The sequence below is a fragment of the Fringilla coelebs genome (genome assembly GCF_963513975.1).
Source record: "Fringilla coelebs genome assembly, chromosome: 9".
Lineage (NCBI taxonomy): Eukaryota > Metazoa > Chordata > Aves > Passeriformes > Fringillidae > Fringilla > Fringilla coelebs.
Genome location: NC_140067.1, coordinates 2,592,027 through 2,612,689, shown reverse-complemented (window position 1 = coordinate 2,612,689; position 20,663 = coordinate 2,592,027). Strand labels below are relative to the sequence as shown.

Here is a 20,663-nt window from a genome sequence, read left to right as displayed (position 1 = left end):
CTCTGCAAAGGGAACCACAGGCACATCACAAAATGAGAGCATGGATGAGCATTTTGAGTAATTCCACAACACTGAGCCTGCAGGTACATTACTCATGTGCACTCCTACCTTTGTTCTACATAATTATGAGACAAACATAAAATGCCTCTGCTTCTTTCCACTGTTGATGGGTGTCTTTTCCTTGTTCAGCATCAAAAGTGTTGTGTCTAAGAGTCTTCCAGCCTGGTATCTTATTCACTGAAGAGTTTTAAATATGGATATATGTGTGTTAGACCTGGAAGTGGTCCCATGCAAAATGTAATGAAGCTGGGCTGCTCTGACCTCTGGGCTCCCAGGCGTTTGTTTTGGCTCCCTCACAGAAACCTGCAGTCTACAAATTGGCACTTGTAAAAATGTTCAGATAAATCAAAAAATGGCACGGGGGAAAAAAAGTTTCAAACTGTTTCTTTTGGGCTCCTTGGCCATGCTATTTTGGATGTGTGTTTTTGTGGCAGCAGGCAGTTTGTTGCTTGAAGAAAGCTGAAATATTCTAGGAAGTCAGGCTAGCTGGATTTAGACCTCAAGTGATGCCAAAACTAATATAGCCTGTAACTAAGTGAGAGTGACTTTGCACAGGGAATGTCAGTCACCCGCAGCTTTGTCTTACATTTTCATAGGAGCCTTTCAAAAAAGCAAAACACAAACAGAGCCCCGGCAAACGTGGGAGCTGCTCCCATCCAGCGGAGCTGAGCTTTCAGTGCTCCTCATCCTCAGCCCGGGGAGGGGCTGGCTGGGGGGATGAGGATGGGTTTTTGTCAGAGCAGGGAATGCCTGCGGTGCTGGGAGCTGGGCTGGCCTGGAGTGCCCTCTCTTGGCTGCTGCACTCCCCACCTTTTGGGAGGGACGAGGGAACAGCCAGCCTGGTTTGTCACTTTTCCTTCCCAGCAGGATGGGCAGAGGCAGCAGCGCTGGTTCTGTCTCAGGTTTGCCTCCCAAGGCCTTCTGAGTGCGGCTGTTTGGTGCCCATTCGGTAATCAAAGCCACAATAAAGCTGCAGCTTTGCAGTAGGACTCTCTTCACTCCTGGGACTCTTAATATTTTAGCAGAGCTCAGGTTTTTAAGAGATTTCCTACTGCCCCAAACCCAGGCATCCCAGAGGCAGCGACTGCAGTGGCCCCTGCCTGACTCTCCGCTGCTAAATGAGTCCAGAACAAACGGGGCTCTGAAAATAAGGAGAAAAATTTGACACCTGGACTCCGGGAAACATTTGTGGGTTTTGATGAGGAGTGGGGTGGGGGGAAGAAGGGAAAACCTATGGTTCAGCATAGTTAAATATATGGTGTGCTAAGTATGAATAAATTGTGGCTGCTTTAAACAAGCTCCCAGAACCCACGGCTGGCTCTGGCACAGAGGGGAGGACAGCAGCTACAGCACAGGGGTTCCTCCAAGGGTTACCTGGGAGCCACTGTCCTGGGCATGGCAGGGGGCAGCTCTCAGCGTTTGCACAAGTGGCAAACGTTCCAGCATGTGATTCTTCTCTTAAAAATGAGTTTTTGGCCTCAGGGGCTCTGACTCCTCGCTGCTTTGCAGTCCCATTCTTCTCCTTGTTACTCATTAATGATGCATTGGTGTACAGGAATCCTTCAGGAAAGGTAAAAGTTCCTCTTTGCCCATTCATGACAATCTTGGAGGTCTTTTCCAGTCTTTGTGCTTGTGTGATTTGTGCTCACTTTAACACGGCCAGTTCACACGGGGCTGTCCATCGCACTCCCCGTGCGCTCTGATACAAAGCCATGTGATAATTTCATGAAATACTGAAATTGTGTCACTTCTGGGTTTGGGGGGAGACTTGCAAACTCCATCCCAGTGAACGAGCCTTCACTTTAAAGGGGAGGCTGAAATCTGCTCCTGCCTGCTGGTGACTAAAAATCACTTTGAGCCAAGTAAAGTGAGTGTAGAGCCTCGGGGTAGGTGTGCAGTCACACTGGTGCTCTTTGGTAACTTGGAATGGTTCTGGCTGCTCTGCTAATGTGGAGCTAGCCCTGAAACCCCACTGTGGGGGTGAACTTGCCTTTTAACTACACTAACTATATACAAACTGTGCCTTTTGCACTCAGTATAGAAGAAAAGGATCTGTTTTTCATCCTGCAGCAAGCGCTGCTTTCTTTCAAAAACAAGACAACAGCCCTCACGGCCCAGTTGCACTCACCATGTAGAAAATGTGAATTTGGTGTTTGCTGTCTTGTTTTAGCAGGTTATTCTTTAGGGTGTGCTTGGGGTTGAGGGTAAATCATCAGGCAAGGTTTCAGAAAAAATCCCAGTGTTCCTTTGGTTTGGATAAGGAAAGCACAGTGCAATCCACCATTGGGCTAGAATATGAAACTGCAGGGAGAGTGTGGATATCCATGATTACACCTTGCAGGTCAGTGGGTCTGTGCCTTCTTGTGCAGCTTTTGTTGTGTTCCTCGTGGCAATCCCATCGTGGTTCAGGCACTGCTGGTGCTGCTGCTGAGCTCTCCCTGTGCGGCTCATCCCGCTCTTCTCTCCCTGTGCAACAGCTCCCTCTGCTTGAAATCAGCAGTGGAATTGTTTCCTACTTGCCTGCACAACAGTTTTTAACGTGGGCCCCCTTTTTTGAGATTTCTGCTGCTCTTCATGGAGCAATTCCAGTGCGTGGCTTGTTGCTGGTGTGTGTTGTGAAGCAGGGAAAATGCCCACATTGTCCTCAAAACTTTGCTGCCTCGAGCTGCTGCTTTGCAGGATCTCTCTTCCTTTTGGATCACTTCTTTCAGCTAAATTATCTCTTACCAAAACATGATGATTTGTTGAGCAAAACTGTTTTTATTTCGGTGGTGAGTTGAAACAGGACTGCTTCTCATCAGAAATGTGGTATTTAGGCCACTGACCCTGCAGAGAAGCGGCTGATGGTGAGATTCCCATGTCCTGCTTAAGTGGTTCTGATCCAGAACTCAAAAAAAGAACTGATTTAGATCAGACAGAGCAGGGCTTTGAACCTGGTTCTGCCCCATCTTTAGCTGGCACTGAAATTCCTGGGCCAGTCCTTCGCTCACAGAATTTTGTCAGCTTATCTGCATGGGTGGGGGTGAGCGCTGGGTTTGTTTCCTTGATTTTTTATCAATATAGCTAAGCCAGCAAAAGTCATATTATAAAAGCTGTTGTGTCAGCAGAGGTGTTGTTTTGCTGAGAGAGCATTCACCCATTCAGGCAACCAGCACAAACCTCCCTGGCCACGGCAGGAGGAGCCCGTGACAGGAACACTTGCTGGTTTAGTTCTCCAGCCAGGGAATGGATTGTTCTCCTAATGAGAACAGTGCCTTGCTTGTTGGGAAGGGGCTCTCTGGATCCTGGGGTTATTTCTGATTTGCAGTGGAGCAAACCCCCAGATTCAAACCAAATTAGAAATCTATGCTGGTTCCAGGGTGGATGGGGTTTGTTGGCATGAACAAAGGGCAGCAGTCACTTCAGTTTTCCACATCCACCACTTAAAGCTCTTTTTGTCCCTTCACATTTTGGAGTCCCTTTGGATTCCTCCTCTGAACTTGCTGGGCTTTGGTTTGTTCCTGGAAATCTCCTGAGGGGATGCTGTTGGAAGCCCAGGGAATCCTCCCTGAGCACCAGGTGCAGCAGGTTTGGGCACAGACAGCTCGGGCAGCACGAGCACCTTGGCACAGGAGGCAAACACAGGGAGCCTGCTGGGCTTGGCTGCCAGGACGTGACACTCAGGAGGAAACATCTTGTGTGCACTGCGGCTAAATTGTAAAATTATAAAATTGTAAAAGGGCAGGATCGAGCAACAGAACAGGAGAGAATTGTTGCTGATCTTGATTTGCTTGAATCCAGCTCCTGCGTGGCTCTTCCTGCTGAACTCTAATTTCATTTCTCTAATTCCAGCCTTTTACAGATATTACAGGCATTGCCTCATATGTTTGCACATACCTTAAAAAACATGTGCCCTTGGAAAGCAGTGTATAGCCATATAAAAATAAAGAGCTTAAAAAGCATTCCTGTTTTCAAATTAACACTGAGGTGCTGAATTCGTGGTGGTCTTTGTGATTTGAATTTTGCCCTTTTTTTATCCCTCCCATGCCCTGAATAAGATGCAGGTCCTGAGGGAAAAATAGTCCATGATTGTGTATTTGGAGACCCAGTGCATGCAAGGAGTGTTTCTGAACTTTATGGGCCCTTAGCAAGGGGGAGAAAGGCTATAATTGCAATCTTAAAAAAACAAATGAGGAAACAAGAAAATATTAAAAAATTAAAACCCCATATTTTTTTAATATCTTTCTGCCAGTATATAATAATTTGTAATTTTATTGGATTGAGAATAATTTTTTTAATGAGTGAAGGCATGATAGAAATGGTACAGGACACAAAGCAAAGGCTAATACAGGATAAAATTAAGTGGATATCTTTGCATCAGTTTACAGTGTGTGTAATATTTTCTGCTTGGCACTCTCTGCATCCACCACTACAGTGTTCCTTGCCTTCAGTAATAACCTTAGTTACTCTTCTGTTGCTGTCTCCTGTTCCCTGTTAAGGTGCAGAAAATGTCACTTCCCAGTTGTCACGTGGAGTCGACGGAGCAGAAACGCCGCAGTCACACACCCCACATCAACGGCTCTTTCTTCAATATTGGGGGCTTCCATTCCAGCTTCATATTTTGAATTAAATTTCTGGCCTTGCAGTGGTTCCTTTTGCCATCATTTCTGCTGCTCTGAAGCCCTTGGGTGACGTGCAGAGTGGTTATTTTCTGTGACATTAGCACGTCCCAGGCTGGATGGAGGCTGGTGGAAGGCTGCCAGTGTTGTTGTTCTATCTGCAGCTTGGCCTGGCTGTGTCTGTGTGCGTAAGGAGAGGGCAGGCAGGGTATCAGTCACCTTTCAGATCTTAACATTTCTTAATGGATTAGGTAGGTGATGGAATATCTTCCTTTTTGCACGGTCTGAACCTTGGCAGTGTTGGCAGAGAGCGCTTCCCGAACGTCTCCGCAGCCGTCGGTCCCGTCGCACCAGAGCATCAACGTGCTTGAGCGCTCCTTGCACACTCCCAACAAACATCCCCTTCCAAGGCCTTCACCTGGGGGTGCTTTTTGTTGTTTTCCCCCCAGGACCCCTTGGATCCAGCAGGAACAGCCATTGTGATCAGCTCCCTGGTGGCCGGCGGCGTGGCCGAGCGCGGGGGGCAGATCCTGCCCGGCGACCGCTTGGTGTTCGTCAACGAGAAACACCTGGATGGGGCCACCCTGGCAGAGGCAGTGGAAGTGCTGAAATCTGTGCCCCCAGGGACAGTTTCCCTTGGGATCTGCAAGCCTTTAGTGGTAAGAACTGATTTTTTTTTTTTCTTATTTCATCCCGTGGGGTTTGTGGGGAGAATTCAGCATAGGGCGCGTGCGCGTTTGGGAAACAGCTGAGCTGCTGTGCCTTGAGAGGGCCAAAAGTCCTGGCAAATGGGCAGCTCAGTGTCCAGAACCAGCATCCTCAAGTTCCTCCTTCAAGAACATCCACCTGGAACTGGGAGATGTGCCTGGGCAGACCCCTGAGTGCTGTGCACAGGTTCCAGCACTAAACGTGTGCTGGAGCCCATTTCTCTCTCAGACACTGCTGAGGGCTTGCTTGAGCTCCATTGACATCAAAGAAAGCTGCTCTGTTTGAAGTCAAGACTGTAAATTCAAGCAGAATTTCCCTTTTCTGGAATCAAGGCTTTGGAACAGTAGTTTACTGGGGAATGCTGCAGTGTTGTTCATCAAGGGCACCCAGGCAAAATTAATTAAAGCCCCAGTTAACAGAAAGTGCTTGTAATTCAAAGTGGTAGAGGAGTTGTGAAATAGGAGTGTAGGAAAGCTGTTAAATATATTATTTCCTTTCCTAAAAATTGGTATTTCATTGTTCATATCCTTGTATTTATCTTCCCTTCCTACACCTACCTCTCTTTAGGTCTTAGAGCATCTGAACCAATATGTTCAAAGAATAAAAGCTGTTGACTTCTCCATTTTTGACTTTCTATTTTTATAATTCTTTTCCAGTGGCTGGTTCTCCTTCTCCCTGTTAATTTACTGAAAGATGTGGGATTTTTTTTTTTTTTTTGTCTTTTTCCTGACTCATTGTTTGGATTACCTTTTTTAGGGAGACAGCAGAGAGGAGGAGAAAATGCACGGTGTGGATACCAGCAGCATCAAAAGCAGCCCTGGGTCTCCAGAACCAGTAGATAACACAAATTTCTCAGTAATACTTGAAGCACCACAGGTATTTGGTTACTTTTTTGGGTTCAACTCCAGTTTATACAGACAGGAAATGATGTTTTGAAGTAAAAAATACAGTATGTTTTTCAGATAAGGCTGAAAGTATTGGATTCCCTCTAACAGCAAACTGTGCCAAGTGCATTGGGAGCACTTACCAATGCAGCTCCCAGACTGCCTTATCAAATTTATTATGTCATTAAAATACCTTGGGTTACCTTGGATATGAAATAGGAATGCTGTGTTGTTATTATAATCAGAAGTGGTGGGCTCAGCTTTGCCCAGAAAGCAAAGCATGGAAGCAGAATGCTTTTAATTATCATGAAGCAAAACAAAAAAGTAGTTCAGAGTGTAAGGCACTCTTGAAATGCTTTCTTCTTCATAGCCTTCTAATGTTCTCTGGAGTGATTTCTTTACTCTTGCCTCAACTCTCCTCATCCTTACTATCTGAGAAATAATTCTGTTTATTGTGGGAGGATGTGGCATTAAAGATAGTGAGAAACTCAGATACCAGGATAATAGGCAATAATATTGCAGTTCTCACCAGTGCAGAGCTAGAGAGATGTGGATATCGTGTAACTTTCATCTGTTCTCAAGTGCTTTGCAAAATTCATGCTGGTGAATGTATTCTTTTTACACCAGAAAATGCAACACATAAAGGATCATGCAGAACTGCAGCACAGGAAGAGAAATAAATTTCAGATTTTCTTTTTGATTAATGTGTGTACCTGTTTCTGGATGCAAAATTGTTTTTAATGCTGAAATGGTAGATGAGAAGCACCAAAAGCAGAAGTATTGTAGGGTAGATGTGAAGAAATTAGCCTGGATCATGACAAATGATATTTACTGATTTTCACAATGTAAAATGGCATTTGTTGTTTTCCACGAGAAGGGTTGCAGAGAATTTATCCTCTGCCAACTAAGATTGGTTTTCTACTTCCTAAATAAAACCAATGTCATTAAGTATTTTTAAAGAAAATATTTTACCTAAAAGTCCTGAAACTGGAACGATCGATTTGGACAAAACACCCGCAGGGGAATTTACTTGCATTTTGTTTTACCTCATGTGTGACAGCTTTGGTAGTAGCTAAAATTATTATTTATTATCTTACCTGCTCACACAGGTAGCCAGGAGTGGTGTGTTCTGCTCCCACTCTGAGACACTGGCAACCAGAATTTCAGCCCCGAAATGATGGAATTTGAGGATTTTATTTGCTTCAGTGTCATGTTTGCAGCATTCCCTGCGGTGTTGGTGGTGTCTGGTGCTGCAGTGCAGCAGTCAGGGAGGATGCAGAGCAAACTGCTGGGTCAGGGACACAAACCCTGGGTGGTTCTGGGCAGAGAAAGCTGATTTATGTGCCCTGGACGTGGGGGAGTGTTGGGAGAGCGACGCTGCAGGAGCCGAGGGAAATGGAGTGAAAATGGAGAGAATCAGGATCTCCTCAGCCTGGGGGTTTTGTGAGATCGAGGTACACTGACCAGATGGATTAAAGGGACATTTAATGCTAGATAAATTGATAAAATGGGCTGATTTCTGGCATGCTGGTGTTCTGCTCTTGTGCCAGCTCTGGGCTGCATTGTTTCCTCGTGCTCCTGCTTTTCTCCTGTTTTCTCTCCTGCCTCTCACTTGAGTTATACAAACATCTCGGCAGTGCCTGGGGCTTTCCCTCTGTATTTGTACAAATGTAACAAAACAGGATCCTGACACCCAAGGTCAGAAGTGGTGCAGAGCCTTGGGGAGCCTGGGAAGGGGCAGGAAGCAGAAACAAAAACATTTTGAGGAAGGAGCCCTGAGTCTGTGCATCGGCTTTGGAGTCTGGGGGCTCGGGGTGTTGGAGTTGGGTTTGGGGGTTCTTTGGGCCACAGGGATTTGGTGGCCTGAAGGAAAAGAGGGGAAAACTCTCAGTGTGTGGCAAAATTCTGGGATAAGGGCATGAAATCCAGGGCATGAAATCCCAGCTGTCTGTGCAGCCTCCCTGAGAGCCAGTGAGCAGCACCCCGTTCCACCTGGGAGGAACAGGAGTTGTTGGAAGTTGGGGGAGCACGTGACAAATCCCAGGAAAAGAACTGTTGAGTGAGATCTTTCAGAGTGGATTTTAATACCTTTTCCCTGGGTTTTGTTGTTTTTTTTGGTTGGTTGCTCTGTGGTTTGAGCACTGGAAGGTAATGAACAGTCCTTTATATATATATTTTTCTTTTTGGTTGTGTGGGTCTTCCATTTCCCCTCTGCCCCGGGTTAAAAGTTGGATGGAATAGCCAAGATAGGGGCAAGCAATGGCTTTTATTTGGGGTTTTTTGGGGGGTGTTTAGGTTGCTGACACCATTGCATAAGCAAACTCTTGGGCTGTTTATTTAGCTGATAGCATTTCAAGAAATGTTCTTGCATTCATAAAGCAATAGCAGATATGTCTGAAGCACAGAGATGCTTTAGCTAGATTTATATGTACTCTTTCCCATGGCTGTTTCGGTGTTAATTAATAATTTCATTCCCTAACTTCAGTCCAGATTGGTTTTTCCAAATGGCTGCAGCAGCATCTAAGCTGTGCAACTTAAATTTCTTTTTCTTGGAAAAAAAAATAATTGCACTGTCTACTTTTGGTGTTAAAATCATAAGTCAGAGAGTCTGTTTTCTTTTAGAAAATGCAAAAGGTAGAAGATCTTAAAAATCAGGATATAGTTTTAACATGGGCAGAAAATAAAGCACAGCTTTAAAAGAGTGGGGTGGAAACAGGGTGTAAAATCTGTATTCCTTTAATGATCCTTGCAGGGTTTCAGAGACGAGGTGCCTTTCAAGGAAGAGCTGGTTGATGAGCCCCATCTGGACTTGGGAAGGTCATTCCAGCTTCCTCAGAGGGATGAGGAGTACGGGAAGGAGTCCTGGGAGATGTGTGAGTTCCTGAAAGTCGGAGCAGAGGACGCGGAGGAGGAACGGGAAATGTTGGTGGATGAGGAGGATGAGGAGGATTCAGACTTCCTGAAGGGGGAGGATGCATCAGGTGGAGAGGAGGCGACTTCAGACAGGAGCCTGGACACAGAAGGATGGGCAGAGCAGCTGGAGGCTGCTGAAGTGCAAGATTTGAGGTCCAGTGTTAGCCTGAGTGCCAAAGAGTCCCTGGAATATCCATTCAGGAAAGATCAAATGGTAAGGATTGCTGTGCTGAGCACAGATCCCTCAGGGCAGACTCCAAAACTGAACCCTTAGTGCTCTCTCCAGGGTTTTAATTACTAGAATTTAATTCATTAAATTTAGTTTAATTACTAGAATTTACTTTATTAAATTTATAAATTTGATTTATTGGCTTGTGTACCTCTAGCAGACACCAGTCTATCCTTCTGTACATTTTGGAAGGTTTTTTTTAGGTAACTCATTGTCTGTGTATTTACCTGCTGGAGTGAAATATGTGTATTGGTGTATTTACAGGCATCCTGAATTTGTCTTTTAACCCAAAAATTTGTGAGTTTGGGTTTTTTTTTTTGGAAGCTGTGCTGATATGGGGCATGTCAGTAACAGCAGAATGTCACTTCATGGGTTTGATAGGGTTTGATAGTCCAGAGGCTTCAGTGAAAGGAACTCCCTCTTTTCCTTATTTTATTAAACCCAAGCCAATTCCTTCAGCCAGATTGTGTATTTGAGTAAAAAATGACATGGTGGAAGGAATTGTGGTAAGGATAGTGGTGGATTAAGGAGTAGGAGGAGACAGGTTCAGGTAAATTGGAAAATTCTTATAAATATTTCTCAAGTACTGAGAATTATTTTTTCCTTCTGATTCTTTGTTCATCCCCTCACCAAACAAAAACTGATATTATCAGCCTCCCATGCACCAGCTTCTGAGGTGTGTGTGCTTTTACATGAAAAAAAATGGAGTGGAAGAGGATTTGACATCACAACCACAGAGAATTTCAGGTTTTGTTTGGCTTGTCCCCTTAAGCAGTATGTATATAAACAGATAAAAAGAAGTTTCTATACAGTTTTATACCAGAGTGCACAATATTAAATTTATTTGTTTGTTACTTATAAAAAACAAATGAACAAGAGTAAAGAAATTTTTGTCTGAATTACAGGTGAGGAGAAAGATACAGTTGCTTTACATTTCAATTGCATATAACATTTCTCATACCTCTTCTTAATGCAGTGCATAAATGAGCAGTTAGTATTTAAATGAGCAGTTAGTATTTCATAGTTACCTGAGTAAATATGAATGTAGCTGTGGAAATGTGTATGTTTGCTGTAAAAATTAATGTTCCTGTCAAATACCCCTGTGTAAGTTAATACCATTGCTTTCTAACTTTAATTACTTCTTTTCTCCTCTCTGAAGTGTGAAGAGAATGCTGCTTTAAGGTCACACATTTCTGACACCACAGCTCACAGCAGCCACCAAAAAGACATATTTGATACTGAAACTACCCAGGCAGAAGTGAAAACTGAGATGAATTCAGGTTTGTAAGAAGATTTCTCTTTATCTCATCATTTTGCATTTACAAATTTCAATTTTGTAACCAAAACAAAAATACTTTCAAATGAGAAAATGTTCAAATCAAGAACAGGCTCAAGACAGTCTGGCATTAAATGGCTTTATAATTTTGCTTCCTCCTCCAAATCTGACCAGTGATAAATAAATGCAGAAATAAAGTGACAGGCTCTGGAGGTGACTTTAGCACAACCAGAAGTGTGCAAGTGATCTGTGTGGTAGAAAATTGCCCCATGCCCTGGGTTTTGGATCTGTGCTCAGATTTCTCCTTGTCAGATGGCCCCAGATGGATGGTTAGGATTTGGTGGATTCATCAGAGAAATAAACTGATCAATCTGCCTCAAGTGGCATCCCTGCCTGGGAGGAAGGAGCTCCAAGCCCTGTCCAGGCTGGCCTTGAACACATTTGGAACCTGGTGGGGAAAAGGGTTCAATTCCAAGGGTGAAATAATTGGTGGGTGCCTGGACAGAGGAAGCAAAAGTTCACATCTTCCTTCTTTTTTCACATCTTCTCCCTTTTTTTCTTCAGGGACAGAGCTTCAGAGTGACTCCAAAGGACCTGAGCTTGCTGCTGATTCAGAAGCAGTTGGAAAGGAAGCAGGGAAAGAGGAGAATTATGTTCTTCCCAAGAGCCAGGAATCTGGGAGAGTAACCACCTTAGCTCAGCCTAGAACAGCATCAGGCAGGTATGGAGGAAGATTTCAGGTTTTGAAGGGATTCATTTAATGATCTTCACAGTATTCTTGCTTTACTCAGCTGGTTGATGACTGAAGGCTGTGTGCAATGCTCAGACAGACACAGAGGTCTGCAGCTTTCACAGGAGATGGAGTTTGGCTTAAAACCTGAAAACTTTCCATGTTTCATCCCTTGAATATTGGGGCAGAAATGTGCCAGTGGCTCTGCCAGCTCTGCAGTGTGGAGGGGGGCTGGAGGAGAGGGATGTAGCCTTTACTCATGGCTCCTTAAGGAGCTCTCCTCCTGGTTTTCCCTTCCCTTTGTTCTTCCTCTTGGGAGGAGCAGAATTCAGCCAGGGCTCCCTGGCCTCTGCAGGAAACTTTAGTGGTGCTGAGCTGGCATTGCTGCTGATATTTGCTTTATCTGTCCCAGTGTTCCCCCACCACTTTGGGGTCAGTGGGTAGTGGAGCTTTTGGGGTTACTCCCCTCATTTCATCTGAAATCCTCTCTCAGAGGGCAAGCAGCTCCACAATAAGGTGAGAGGATTATTCTGTGGGGTTTAATGGAACACACACACAGGATCTGTTCTCCCACTTGGATCATGATCTGCTTACTGCTTTTGGCATGTTTATATCCCTCTCCAAGCATCACAGCATATTTATCAGAAAGTAAATGTTAATTGCTTAAATAGTCATTTCCAGTGAGTAAATGCAGTGCAGATTTGTGTATCACAGAGCAGCTTATAAATTTGGTCTGCCCATCATGTTTATTTCTGGAGCATTCCTTAAGTACATTTAAACCTAAATACAAAAATTCCTGTCTGGTCTGTTGACTCTGTACATTTGCTTTAAACTGGGCAGTGTGAGAAGGTGTTGCTGTCTCACTGCCAGATACAAAATATGTGAGGAATTGTGACCTGGCATGGCTGATGCCTCTTTTATTTTTTATTCCTCCCCTCCCCTCTGCCCCAAATTAGTGAATTACCCGAGAGAGAAGAAGGAGAAGGAGAAGAAACTCCAAACTTCAGCCACTGGGGACCACCACGGATGTATGTTCATATGATCACATTTTTCCTTCCCATTTACCTCATGTCTTTTTTTTTTTCTCTGAGCCACATTAGTTCTCCTTGGGTGTTTTTTTTCCTCTCCTCCTCTGCCAATAACTTTAGGGTACCTGTGTACCTTGGGCTTTCCTGAAGACAGGGAATTTTTAACAGATGTTCAGCAGAATTCTGCCTTCTATTTATACAGCTGACTTGGGAGAGCTTGGCTGGTTTAGGTTGTGGATGACCTACAAGTTCTTGCTCATTTAATAACTATTAGGTGGGAACAATGCACACAGTGCTGGGCTCTCTCCCTTTCCAGGGGTTCCCTGCTGAACCCCCATGGCAGGATTCCAAATTGCCAAGCCAACCTTTTCAGCCACATCCTCGTTGTATTGTTAACATTTTTTAGGTGAATTGTTTTTATGGTCCCAAGTAAAATATGATCAGAAAGTTCTGCTTGAGCTGATGAGGATGCACAGAAGTCAGTGTTCAGAAAGTTGTATGAAATGCTTCATTATCTGTCCAATGTGCCACTTGCAGGGCTTCCCATTCCCAGGGAAAAAAGGGGATGAGTATTTACTTGAAGATCTGGCTGTCTCTGAAATAAAAGCCTCTGCCCAGTGGGCATGGATTGGCAGCAGAATTTTGCTCTTTTTGCGGGGTGTGATCTGCTCAGGGTGAAAACTCAGCTTTGAGTTGAGAACATTCTCAGGCTTCTGACTTTATCCCTTTACTCTCTTAAATCTTCTTGAAAGACCAGGAGCTTACATTTATTTAAGGCTTTGCATTTGTAGTTTAAAAAAAAAAAACAACTGTTTGAAGCTCTTGAAACTACCACTTTTTTTTTTTTTTTCAGTGTTGAGATCTTCAGAGACCCTGAGGTGTCCCTTGGAATCAGCATTGTTGGTGGACAAACTGTCATAAAGCGCCTGAAGAATGGAGAAGAACTTAAAGGGATCTTTATCAAACAAGTTTTGGAAGACAGCCCAGCAGGAAGAACAAAGGCTTTAAAAACTGGAAATAAAATACTTGAGGTAAATGGAGATAAACCTTCCTTTTCAGTCTAAGAAATAAAAATTGTCTCAAAAGGCTTTGGGTGGAGAGAGGAACAAAATACTGCCACCACTTCGCGAGGTATTGGCAACACTTTGTTTTGAAAACCAAAGGAAAGCTCTGGTGGTGTTTCTCTTTTTTAAGGTCTGACTATGGAGCTCTTTTAACTTTCTCCTCTGTATTTAAGAAAAGATGTGTCCTGGTGTCTGAGGGGGAAGTGAAAAAAATGGGAGTGCCCTCCTCCTGTACAAATGAGGAATAGGTTACAGCATATCTGTGAGCATAAATTTAATATATACAAGGACACAGAGTGTTCATACTGAATTATGGGCTGTTATTTAGTGTGTGTGGATTTAGAGTGGTTAACTGATAACCACTGTTTGGGATAAATCCCTGATTCTGGCAGGTGCTCTGGGGGAAAATGTCATTCCTGCCTCTCACCTCTGGTTGATTTTTTTTACTCATTTTTCTCCAAATTAATACTTCAGAATCTGGGGTGCCAAGCTGATAGTGCTGTTCAGGTTCAGTTTACAAACAGGCACAACCTGAAAGAGTTAGATCTAATGTTATATAACACTCTGACAATCCCATTCCTTGTGTTTTTATCTAGAAGAATTGGTTTAGACAACATATGGCCATCTTTTAATTATGAATACCAAGTAATAGGCTTTTCTTTAAACCATCATCAAAACATACTTTACAAATAATTACTCTTGACTGTTTTTGATGCCTTCCTCAGATACACTAATCTCCTAAAAGTGTGTGTGATGCCTTGTAATGGCTCTGTACCTAATAAAAATAAACTCTGTTTGTCAGGTTTCTGGGGTAGACCTACAAAATGCCACCCACAAGGAAGCAGTAGATGCCATCAAGAATGCAGGAAATCCTGTGGTGTTTGTAGTCCAGAGCTTGGCTAATGTACCAAAAGTAAGTTTATTTCTATTTTTATTCCAAAACTTAGGAATTGCATAGCATTTATCTTATTTTAAACTTGGCTAAGCTCCTTTCAGCCAGTTCTCTCCATTTTTGTGTCCAAGGATGGATCCTTTCACTCAGTTACAGACCAATTGATTGATTGATTACTTCTCTGGCCTAATTGGAAACCTCATTTGTCTAATTTACATGGAGTAGATGTAAATCTGTTGACTAGGTGTTAATTCAACTCCCCTACCTGTGTAGTAAGAGTCTGGCCCTATGCATTTAAATTTGCCCATATTTTATAACCTAGAAATAAACTCTGTTATCCAGGGGAGCAAAGCTGGGATTAAAATTGGTCGGATTCACACCAGCAGCTCCTTGTGAAATGTGTCACCAGAGGGACCTAGAACAGTTACCTGGGAGGAAGTTAATTATCTCCAAGAGATTTGAGGCACCTCCTCATCTTTGAGGCCAAGGCAAGAAACTTTTTAAAGCCTTGGTAAGAGCAGGCATACAATTCTACCTGCCTAAAGTCCACACAGAATCTCCCAACTTTTGATGTAAGAATGGAATTCAGTAAATCCAGTGAAAGAATGTGATTTATAGACTGCACTACTGTGCCCCTTTAGGCTGGGCAAAGTGCAGAGAGCACTGGGGAGCTTTGTTGTTGTCAGGAGCTGGTTTTGGATGTTTGTTTTGCAGCTGTAATTCTCCCTCTAATGTGGGTAATGTACATTGGTTTTCAGGTGGTTTCCCCTGCCCAGTCTAAGGGAATCAAAGTCAGCAAAGATCAGGATGCAGACAAAGAAAATAAGAGCGATAAGGTATTTATTCCATTCAGTGCTGTACCCAGGTTTTACTAAATCAAATGGTATAATAGCATGTATTCTAACTCCATGATAAGCTTCCTCCCAAGTCTGAAATTAAATTTGAAGTGTTTTGTTGAAATATCTTTGATTCTACGACTTTTTGCCAAATTCCTGCCAAACAATCTGACATTCATTCTGTGGGTGTCTGCTGGGTGCTGAAACCCTGTACTTAGCACAGCTCCTCGCTGTCACCTCTCTGGAGTACCTGGTGTGCTCCGTGGGGAGGCAAATTGATTCCCTTTGTTCAGCAGAAACAGAGCAGTGGCAACATGTACACAAATCATATCCTCAGTGTGAGGCTGCCTGGAGCCCAGGGAAATCACCTTGTGGGGTGATGGCATCCACAGAGTCCCCTGCATTTCCCAGCTGTGTAAAACCAGGGGTGACTGAGGGGTCTGGGGCTGCTCAGTTAAGGGTGAGGCAGTTACTGCACAGTGAATTCCAAACTGCTTCACAGCAGCTTTAAAGGAGAAAAAACTCCATTTGGTAGAAAACAGGGAATTTGTGTCAATAAGGGAATAAGGGGAAATTGTAATTTTTGGTTTTCAGCTGCATCACTCTCATGGCCTTGGTGTTTTCCTGGGGGATTTGCCCTGACTGAGGAGTGTAGTTCAGGTACTTTGAGGGTGTGAGAGCAGCAGGAGCAGAGACAGAATTAATGCAGACAGTAAGTTTTGCCTGGTGCAGTTTGACTACAAACAGGATGAAGTTTCCATTTGATCCTACTCGAGAGGACCCTTGTACCTCCAAAAGTTTTTGTGAAGGCTCCTTTCAGATCCCGTCAGGGACGGGAGCAGCGAGGCTCAGTTATCAGAAAAGGTGTTGGAAGACACGCTTTCATGCCAGAGGATAATACTTCCAACGAAGCACTTACAATCCCCTTTTCTTGTGTGTTTTTTTATCTGTATTTCCCATCTCAAAAGCTCTCATCCTCTGGCAACGTGCTGCCTTTAATCTGCAGCGCTCCGGTGTGTCGCGTTCCGCGGCGTTCCGAGGTTAAAGAGGGAGCCTCGTCCTTTTCAGGCCTTTTTCATCTATTGCTGCTGTAAACTGGTGGGTGGAATATAGAGGAGCTCCTGTGCATGAATATGTAGCTCCTTTTGGGCTTTGAACACGGGCTCACAAAGCAGTGGTACTGCACTTCTGCGGGGCCGTCTCGGAGTCGGGAAGAGTTGCTATTAGTGGATTATTAGTCCACATCCCTGTGAGGAATCAGTGATATTTCTAGTCCAGTCTTCAGACAGTCACAAAAGAGTTTGGCTTGAAAGCAGCCACATCCAGCTGGAAAACCTGCCTTTTCCTGTATCTTTTCAACTGCTGGGGGTTTTTCTCTGATTTGCTGGCGTTTATCCTCCTCTATTGATCTGTTTGTTTCAAAATGAGCGCTTTAATTTATATAAAACCACCTAAAACAGCAGTGGACGAGCCAGATGTTGACATTATTTTGCTGCTTGGCTGCGTGAACTGTTCTTTTGCTTCTGTGCTGGTACAAAAACGTGGCGCAGTGGAGTAGCCAGGCACAATTTTCTCATCTGGATTTTCAGTGGGACAGGAGGGATAAGAGATGTTTGTCCCTCTGAGCCCTAGAAAACTGCTGGGTAAGCCTGGGTGCCTCGTGTAATTTCACACAGACTTTCTAACAAACGTTTAAGGTCTTAAAAAGCCAAAGGGTCAACATTGGACTGTAAGTTATTACTAAATTACAGCCATAATAAAGTGACTCCTTTGTCACAGGCAGCTGGGAGTGAGGCTGCAGATTTTCCATCTTTACCTGCTCAGGAAAGTAGAACCCAAGTCCTCCCTTGCTTCCTGGATCATCTGGATTTTGCACAGTTCTGACTGTGCTGGCTTCAGGAAAAAAGTAGGAGGCACAATTAAGTGTGTTACATCCTTTTGGAAAACAGCTGCTGTGCTTCCAAGTGCTCTCACTGCACACTTTTGCTACTGGTGGATTGAATTAATTCCATTTATTATTGTGTTCTGTGTTCAGTGCAATGCTGTCCCGTTAGTTTTTTAAATGGATGAGATGAAAGATATTTTTACCTCTCCAAATTTCCCACATGCTACGGCTCACCACTTGCACCATTCTATCCAAACTCAGCTTCAAGAATTTAAAAATCAATACACAGGTTCAGCTCTCATTGCTGAAAAAAATGAAATATTATCCTGGGCTTGATGTGTTTGGGTGTTGTGTCATATTTCCCAGCCACAGAAGGAATTAATTACAGGAATTCTGGGTGCTCTAATGGCATCTGCTCCCTGGTGTTCCCTCTCCAAAGTGCATCCTGCTATTAGCAGTGGGCTTGCAGGGGATGCAGCTGAGCATCGTTCAGCGGAGTCCTGGTGCACACCAAGGCAGGGCTCGGTTCCTTGGAGCTGGGAAACAATTGCTGAGCTGAGCCAGAGCCTCTCCAGCCTCAGAGCCTGCTCTGCATTCCTGCCATGCGCCGCTATATGCATCATTACAGGAGCTGCCTGTATTTATGTGAGGTAATAGAATTTTATTGGGAGGCATAATTCAAAACCTTTATTAAATTTACGCCAAAACACGGACGGACTGCGGTGTTTAAATATTCATGTGTGGACTGAGAGGATTGAGTTCTTATTTTTTTAATATATATTTTTTTAAAATTGATGTTTATCAGCACCAGACAGTTTTGTTATGGAGGCTTGTAAGAATATAACTCAGTGTTTGTTTTTAACCCTTGGTTAATGGTCACACTTTGGTGTTTATGACAATGCACAAGTGTTTTATCAACAAGTAAATGTTGCATGCACAATTGTGGCTTAGTTTCTTTTTCCTGATGTTCAGTGTCACTTCTTGCTCTGCTTTCTTGCACAAAAAGCCTTTGCTGCAGAATTTAGCATTGTAATTAAGTGCTGTGTCTGTGCACATGCAGTGCAACAGACAATGGGATTTTTTTTTGGTGTTCTCAGAGGTTACAAAACGTGTAACTCATTGTCTTTGAATCCATCAGAGGAAATATGGGGCTCCACCTCCCATGAAGCTGCCACCTCCTTACAGAGCCCTCGAGAGGCACCACACAGAGGAGGCTGCTCGGGGTGAAGAGGAGGATGAGGATGCTTGTGCAGAGGGTGAGTAGTGCTCCAATCATTGCATCAGGTCACATTTGTGGGGCACAGGCAGCTGCTGATAAACCTTTAATTGCTCGTGGGAAGTGGTGCTCAGTGTGGCCACAGCTTCAATCCTCAGCCTGGTTTGTGACTTAGATGGTTCTTCTCCCCAGCCAGGCCCGCAGAGCTCAGCCCTTCTGAGGAGATACAGGAAGGGCTGAGTTGATTTTCAGCCCCAGGACATCCAGGCTGTGTCTGGAGGAGCTGCTTGGGCAGAGATGTCAGCAGTGTCTGGGGATGTTCTGTTTTACTGCTCTGATTTCAGTGCTAGTCAAAGCAGTTGTAGGTTGAGGACCACTGGTGCAAAAAAAAACAGAGATCCTGGAGCTGATCCCAGGCTATGCTGTTCAAGCAAGATGGGTTCCTTTAAAAAGAAAAATCTGCTGATTTGTTGTTTTGGTGCTCTGCTGAAGAAAGGATCCCCTGGCTTTGTAGCACTCTGCGTGGGAAGGGTTCTGCAGTTATCCCATTTGGGGTTTGGCAGTGGTTTGGGGTGCTGCTCTCTCTGTGGAAGAGCAGGGACCTGAGGGGTAGGAGGCAGTGCAAGTGGAGAGCTCCTGGCAGCACCATTTAGATTCCAGCTGCTTTGGAATCACAGCTTTGGTTAAATGGAATATTATTATCCATAGCTTATCTTGCAGTAAAATATTTAGGAATACTGAACTTGCAATCAGGAGTCCTAAATTACTTTCTAAAATCAGTTACCTTCTATTTTTTTTATATTTATGCTCCTTTCTACCAAATCAGCAGAAGGTGAGATGAGGCCTTGACCCAGCTGGTCTAGTGGAAGGTGCCCCTGGGAATGGGATGATCTTTAATGTCCCATCCATCCCTGTAACGTTCTGTGATTCTGTGTGGGCTTTTGTTGGGCTGTAGGTTGTTGGTTTTTTAATTTTTTTTTTGCTACAGTGATTTTCTCATCATCCTGAGCTCTCAAACAGACTGGGTAAAGCTCCAATTGTAACAAACTCGTTCCAGCTCCTTATTGAAGTTCTAATTCCCAGTTAAAGGGTAGGGGGGTGATAAGTAGGCTGACACCTGAGTTATCTAATTAGGAAATGCCTCAATCCAAGTGCTTGCTGGGCCTGAGTTAATACTTTGCACAGAAGTAATTCCTTATTCATGGGCTTGGTCATTTTTTAGCTCTCCTGCCATCCCTAATGATATTGCTGGCTGAGGCTGGAAGCTGAAAAGGTAAAGCTGCTGCTGATATTAAATTCATCAATCCTACCAGACTTGGCAGCAGCACACAGATCTGTTGAGGGGAATCTCCTCTCTTTCCTTTCTACTGACTGAAATTGAATGTTTTGCTGTAGCCATCTTTTCCATGAGTCTTGGGAAACAGAGATATACTCTTCCTCACCTCATTCTGTTCCTTTAAAAATTAAGAACAGGCCAAAGAAACCTAAACTAAGTTTGTGCCTCAGCCCTTGCAGCAAAAAGCGTGTTAGAAATGATCCAAGTGTACTTAATGACATTAAGCATCTTGGCAGCTGTGGAATGGCCTTTTACAGAGTCCCTGTCCTGTGATCACTTGGAAAGCAAAGTTTTCTCTGCAAATTCCAGCACAGTGTTGTTTCTGTGGACTGCTTGATGCTCATAACTTCTCTCCTGGTTCTTGAGCAGCTTTCCCAGAAATCCCAACCCAGACAAGGACTTTCCTTTCTGAGCTGCCCATTTGTGTGTTCACATTGCTCTGATCCTTACCCACTCATCCAGCTCATTCTGGGTTTGGGACTGAACTAAAAATACATCAACAGGTGAGCTGCATTCATTGTCTTCCTTATTTAGAAGATAAGGTTCCTTCCAAAAGGAAGATGTGGTGTCAGCCCAGGTAAATTCACATCATAACCTCTCCTTTATTTGCTTCCTGGAGTTCTCAATCTCTGTCACAGCATGGAAAGCTTTGGAGGGCATTTTGAGGTGGGACAGCTGTTAAACCTGTCCTCTTGTTTTGCTCCTGATGGATTTTACTTTATTTTTTAGCATTCTTATTAACACAGCTGCAGTGTCAGGAACCTGCTCATCAATTTCTTTCAAACTCCAGAAATACTTTATTTGCTCTGCTTGACATTTTTTGTCCTTGCTTATCAATTCTTTCAACCCTCCCTCTCATCTTTTGTCTCCACATCCTCCATCATTCCCCAGACTGAAAAAGCAGAGCATTGTGAGTCTTCCTGCCATATTTGAGAATTTTTCTTTCCTTTCTGTCCCATCCATGTGGCCTCAGAGTCTCCATGTTTTGTCTGTTTTCCCCTTAAAGCG

The 20,663-nt window shown here is 43.9% G+C and overlaps 1 protein-coding gene across 1 annotated transcript in view; it reads left to right on the top strand.

Moving 5' to 3' along the window:
* PATJ (PATJ crumbs cell polarity complex component) overlaps nt 1–20,663 on the top strand; it is a gene marked incomplete at its 5' end in the record, with an annotated part of 135,218 nt that overhangs the window by 36,233 nt on the left and 78,322 nt on the right. The window contains 10 exons of the mRNA XM_084211323.1: nt 5,108–5,317; nt 6,123–6,242; nt 9,003–9,377; nt 10,552–10,672; nt 11,233–11,389; nt 12,355–12,426; nt 13,280–13,457; nt 14,293–14,403; nt 15,141–15,218; nt 18,242–18,359. Of these exons, the coding sequence (XP_084067449.1) occupies nt 5,108–5,317; nt 6,123–6,242; nt 9,003–9,377; nt 10,552–10,672; nt 11,233–11,389; nt 12,355–12,426; nt 13,280–13,457; nt 14,293–14,403; nt 15,141–15,218; nt 18,242–18,359 (1,540 nt within the window). The remainder of the gene's footprint in view (nt 1–5,107; nt 5,318–6,122; nt 6,243–9,002; nt 9,378–10,551; nt 10,673–11,232; nt 11,390–12,354; nt 12,427–13,279; nt 13,458–14,292; nt 14,404–15,140; nt 15,219–18,241; nt 18,360–20,663) is intronic.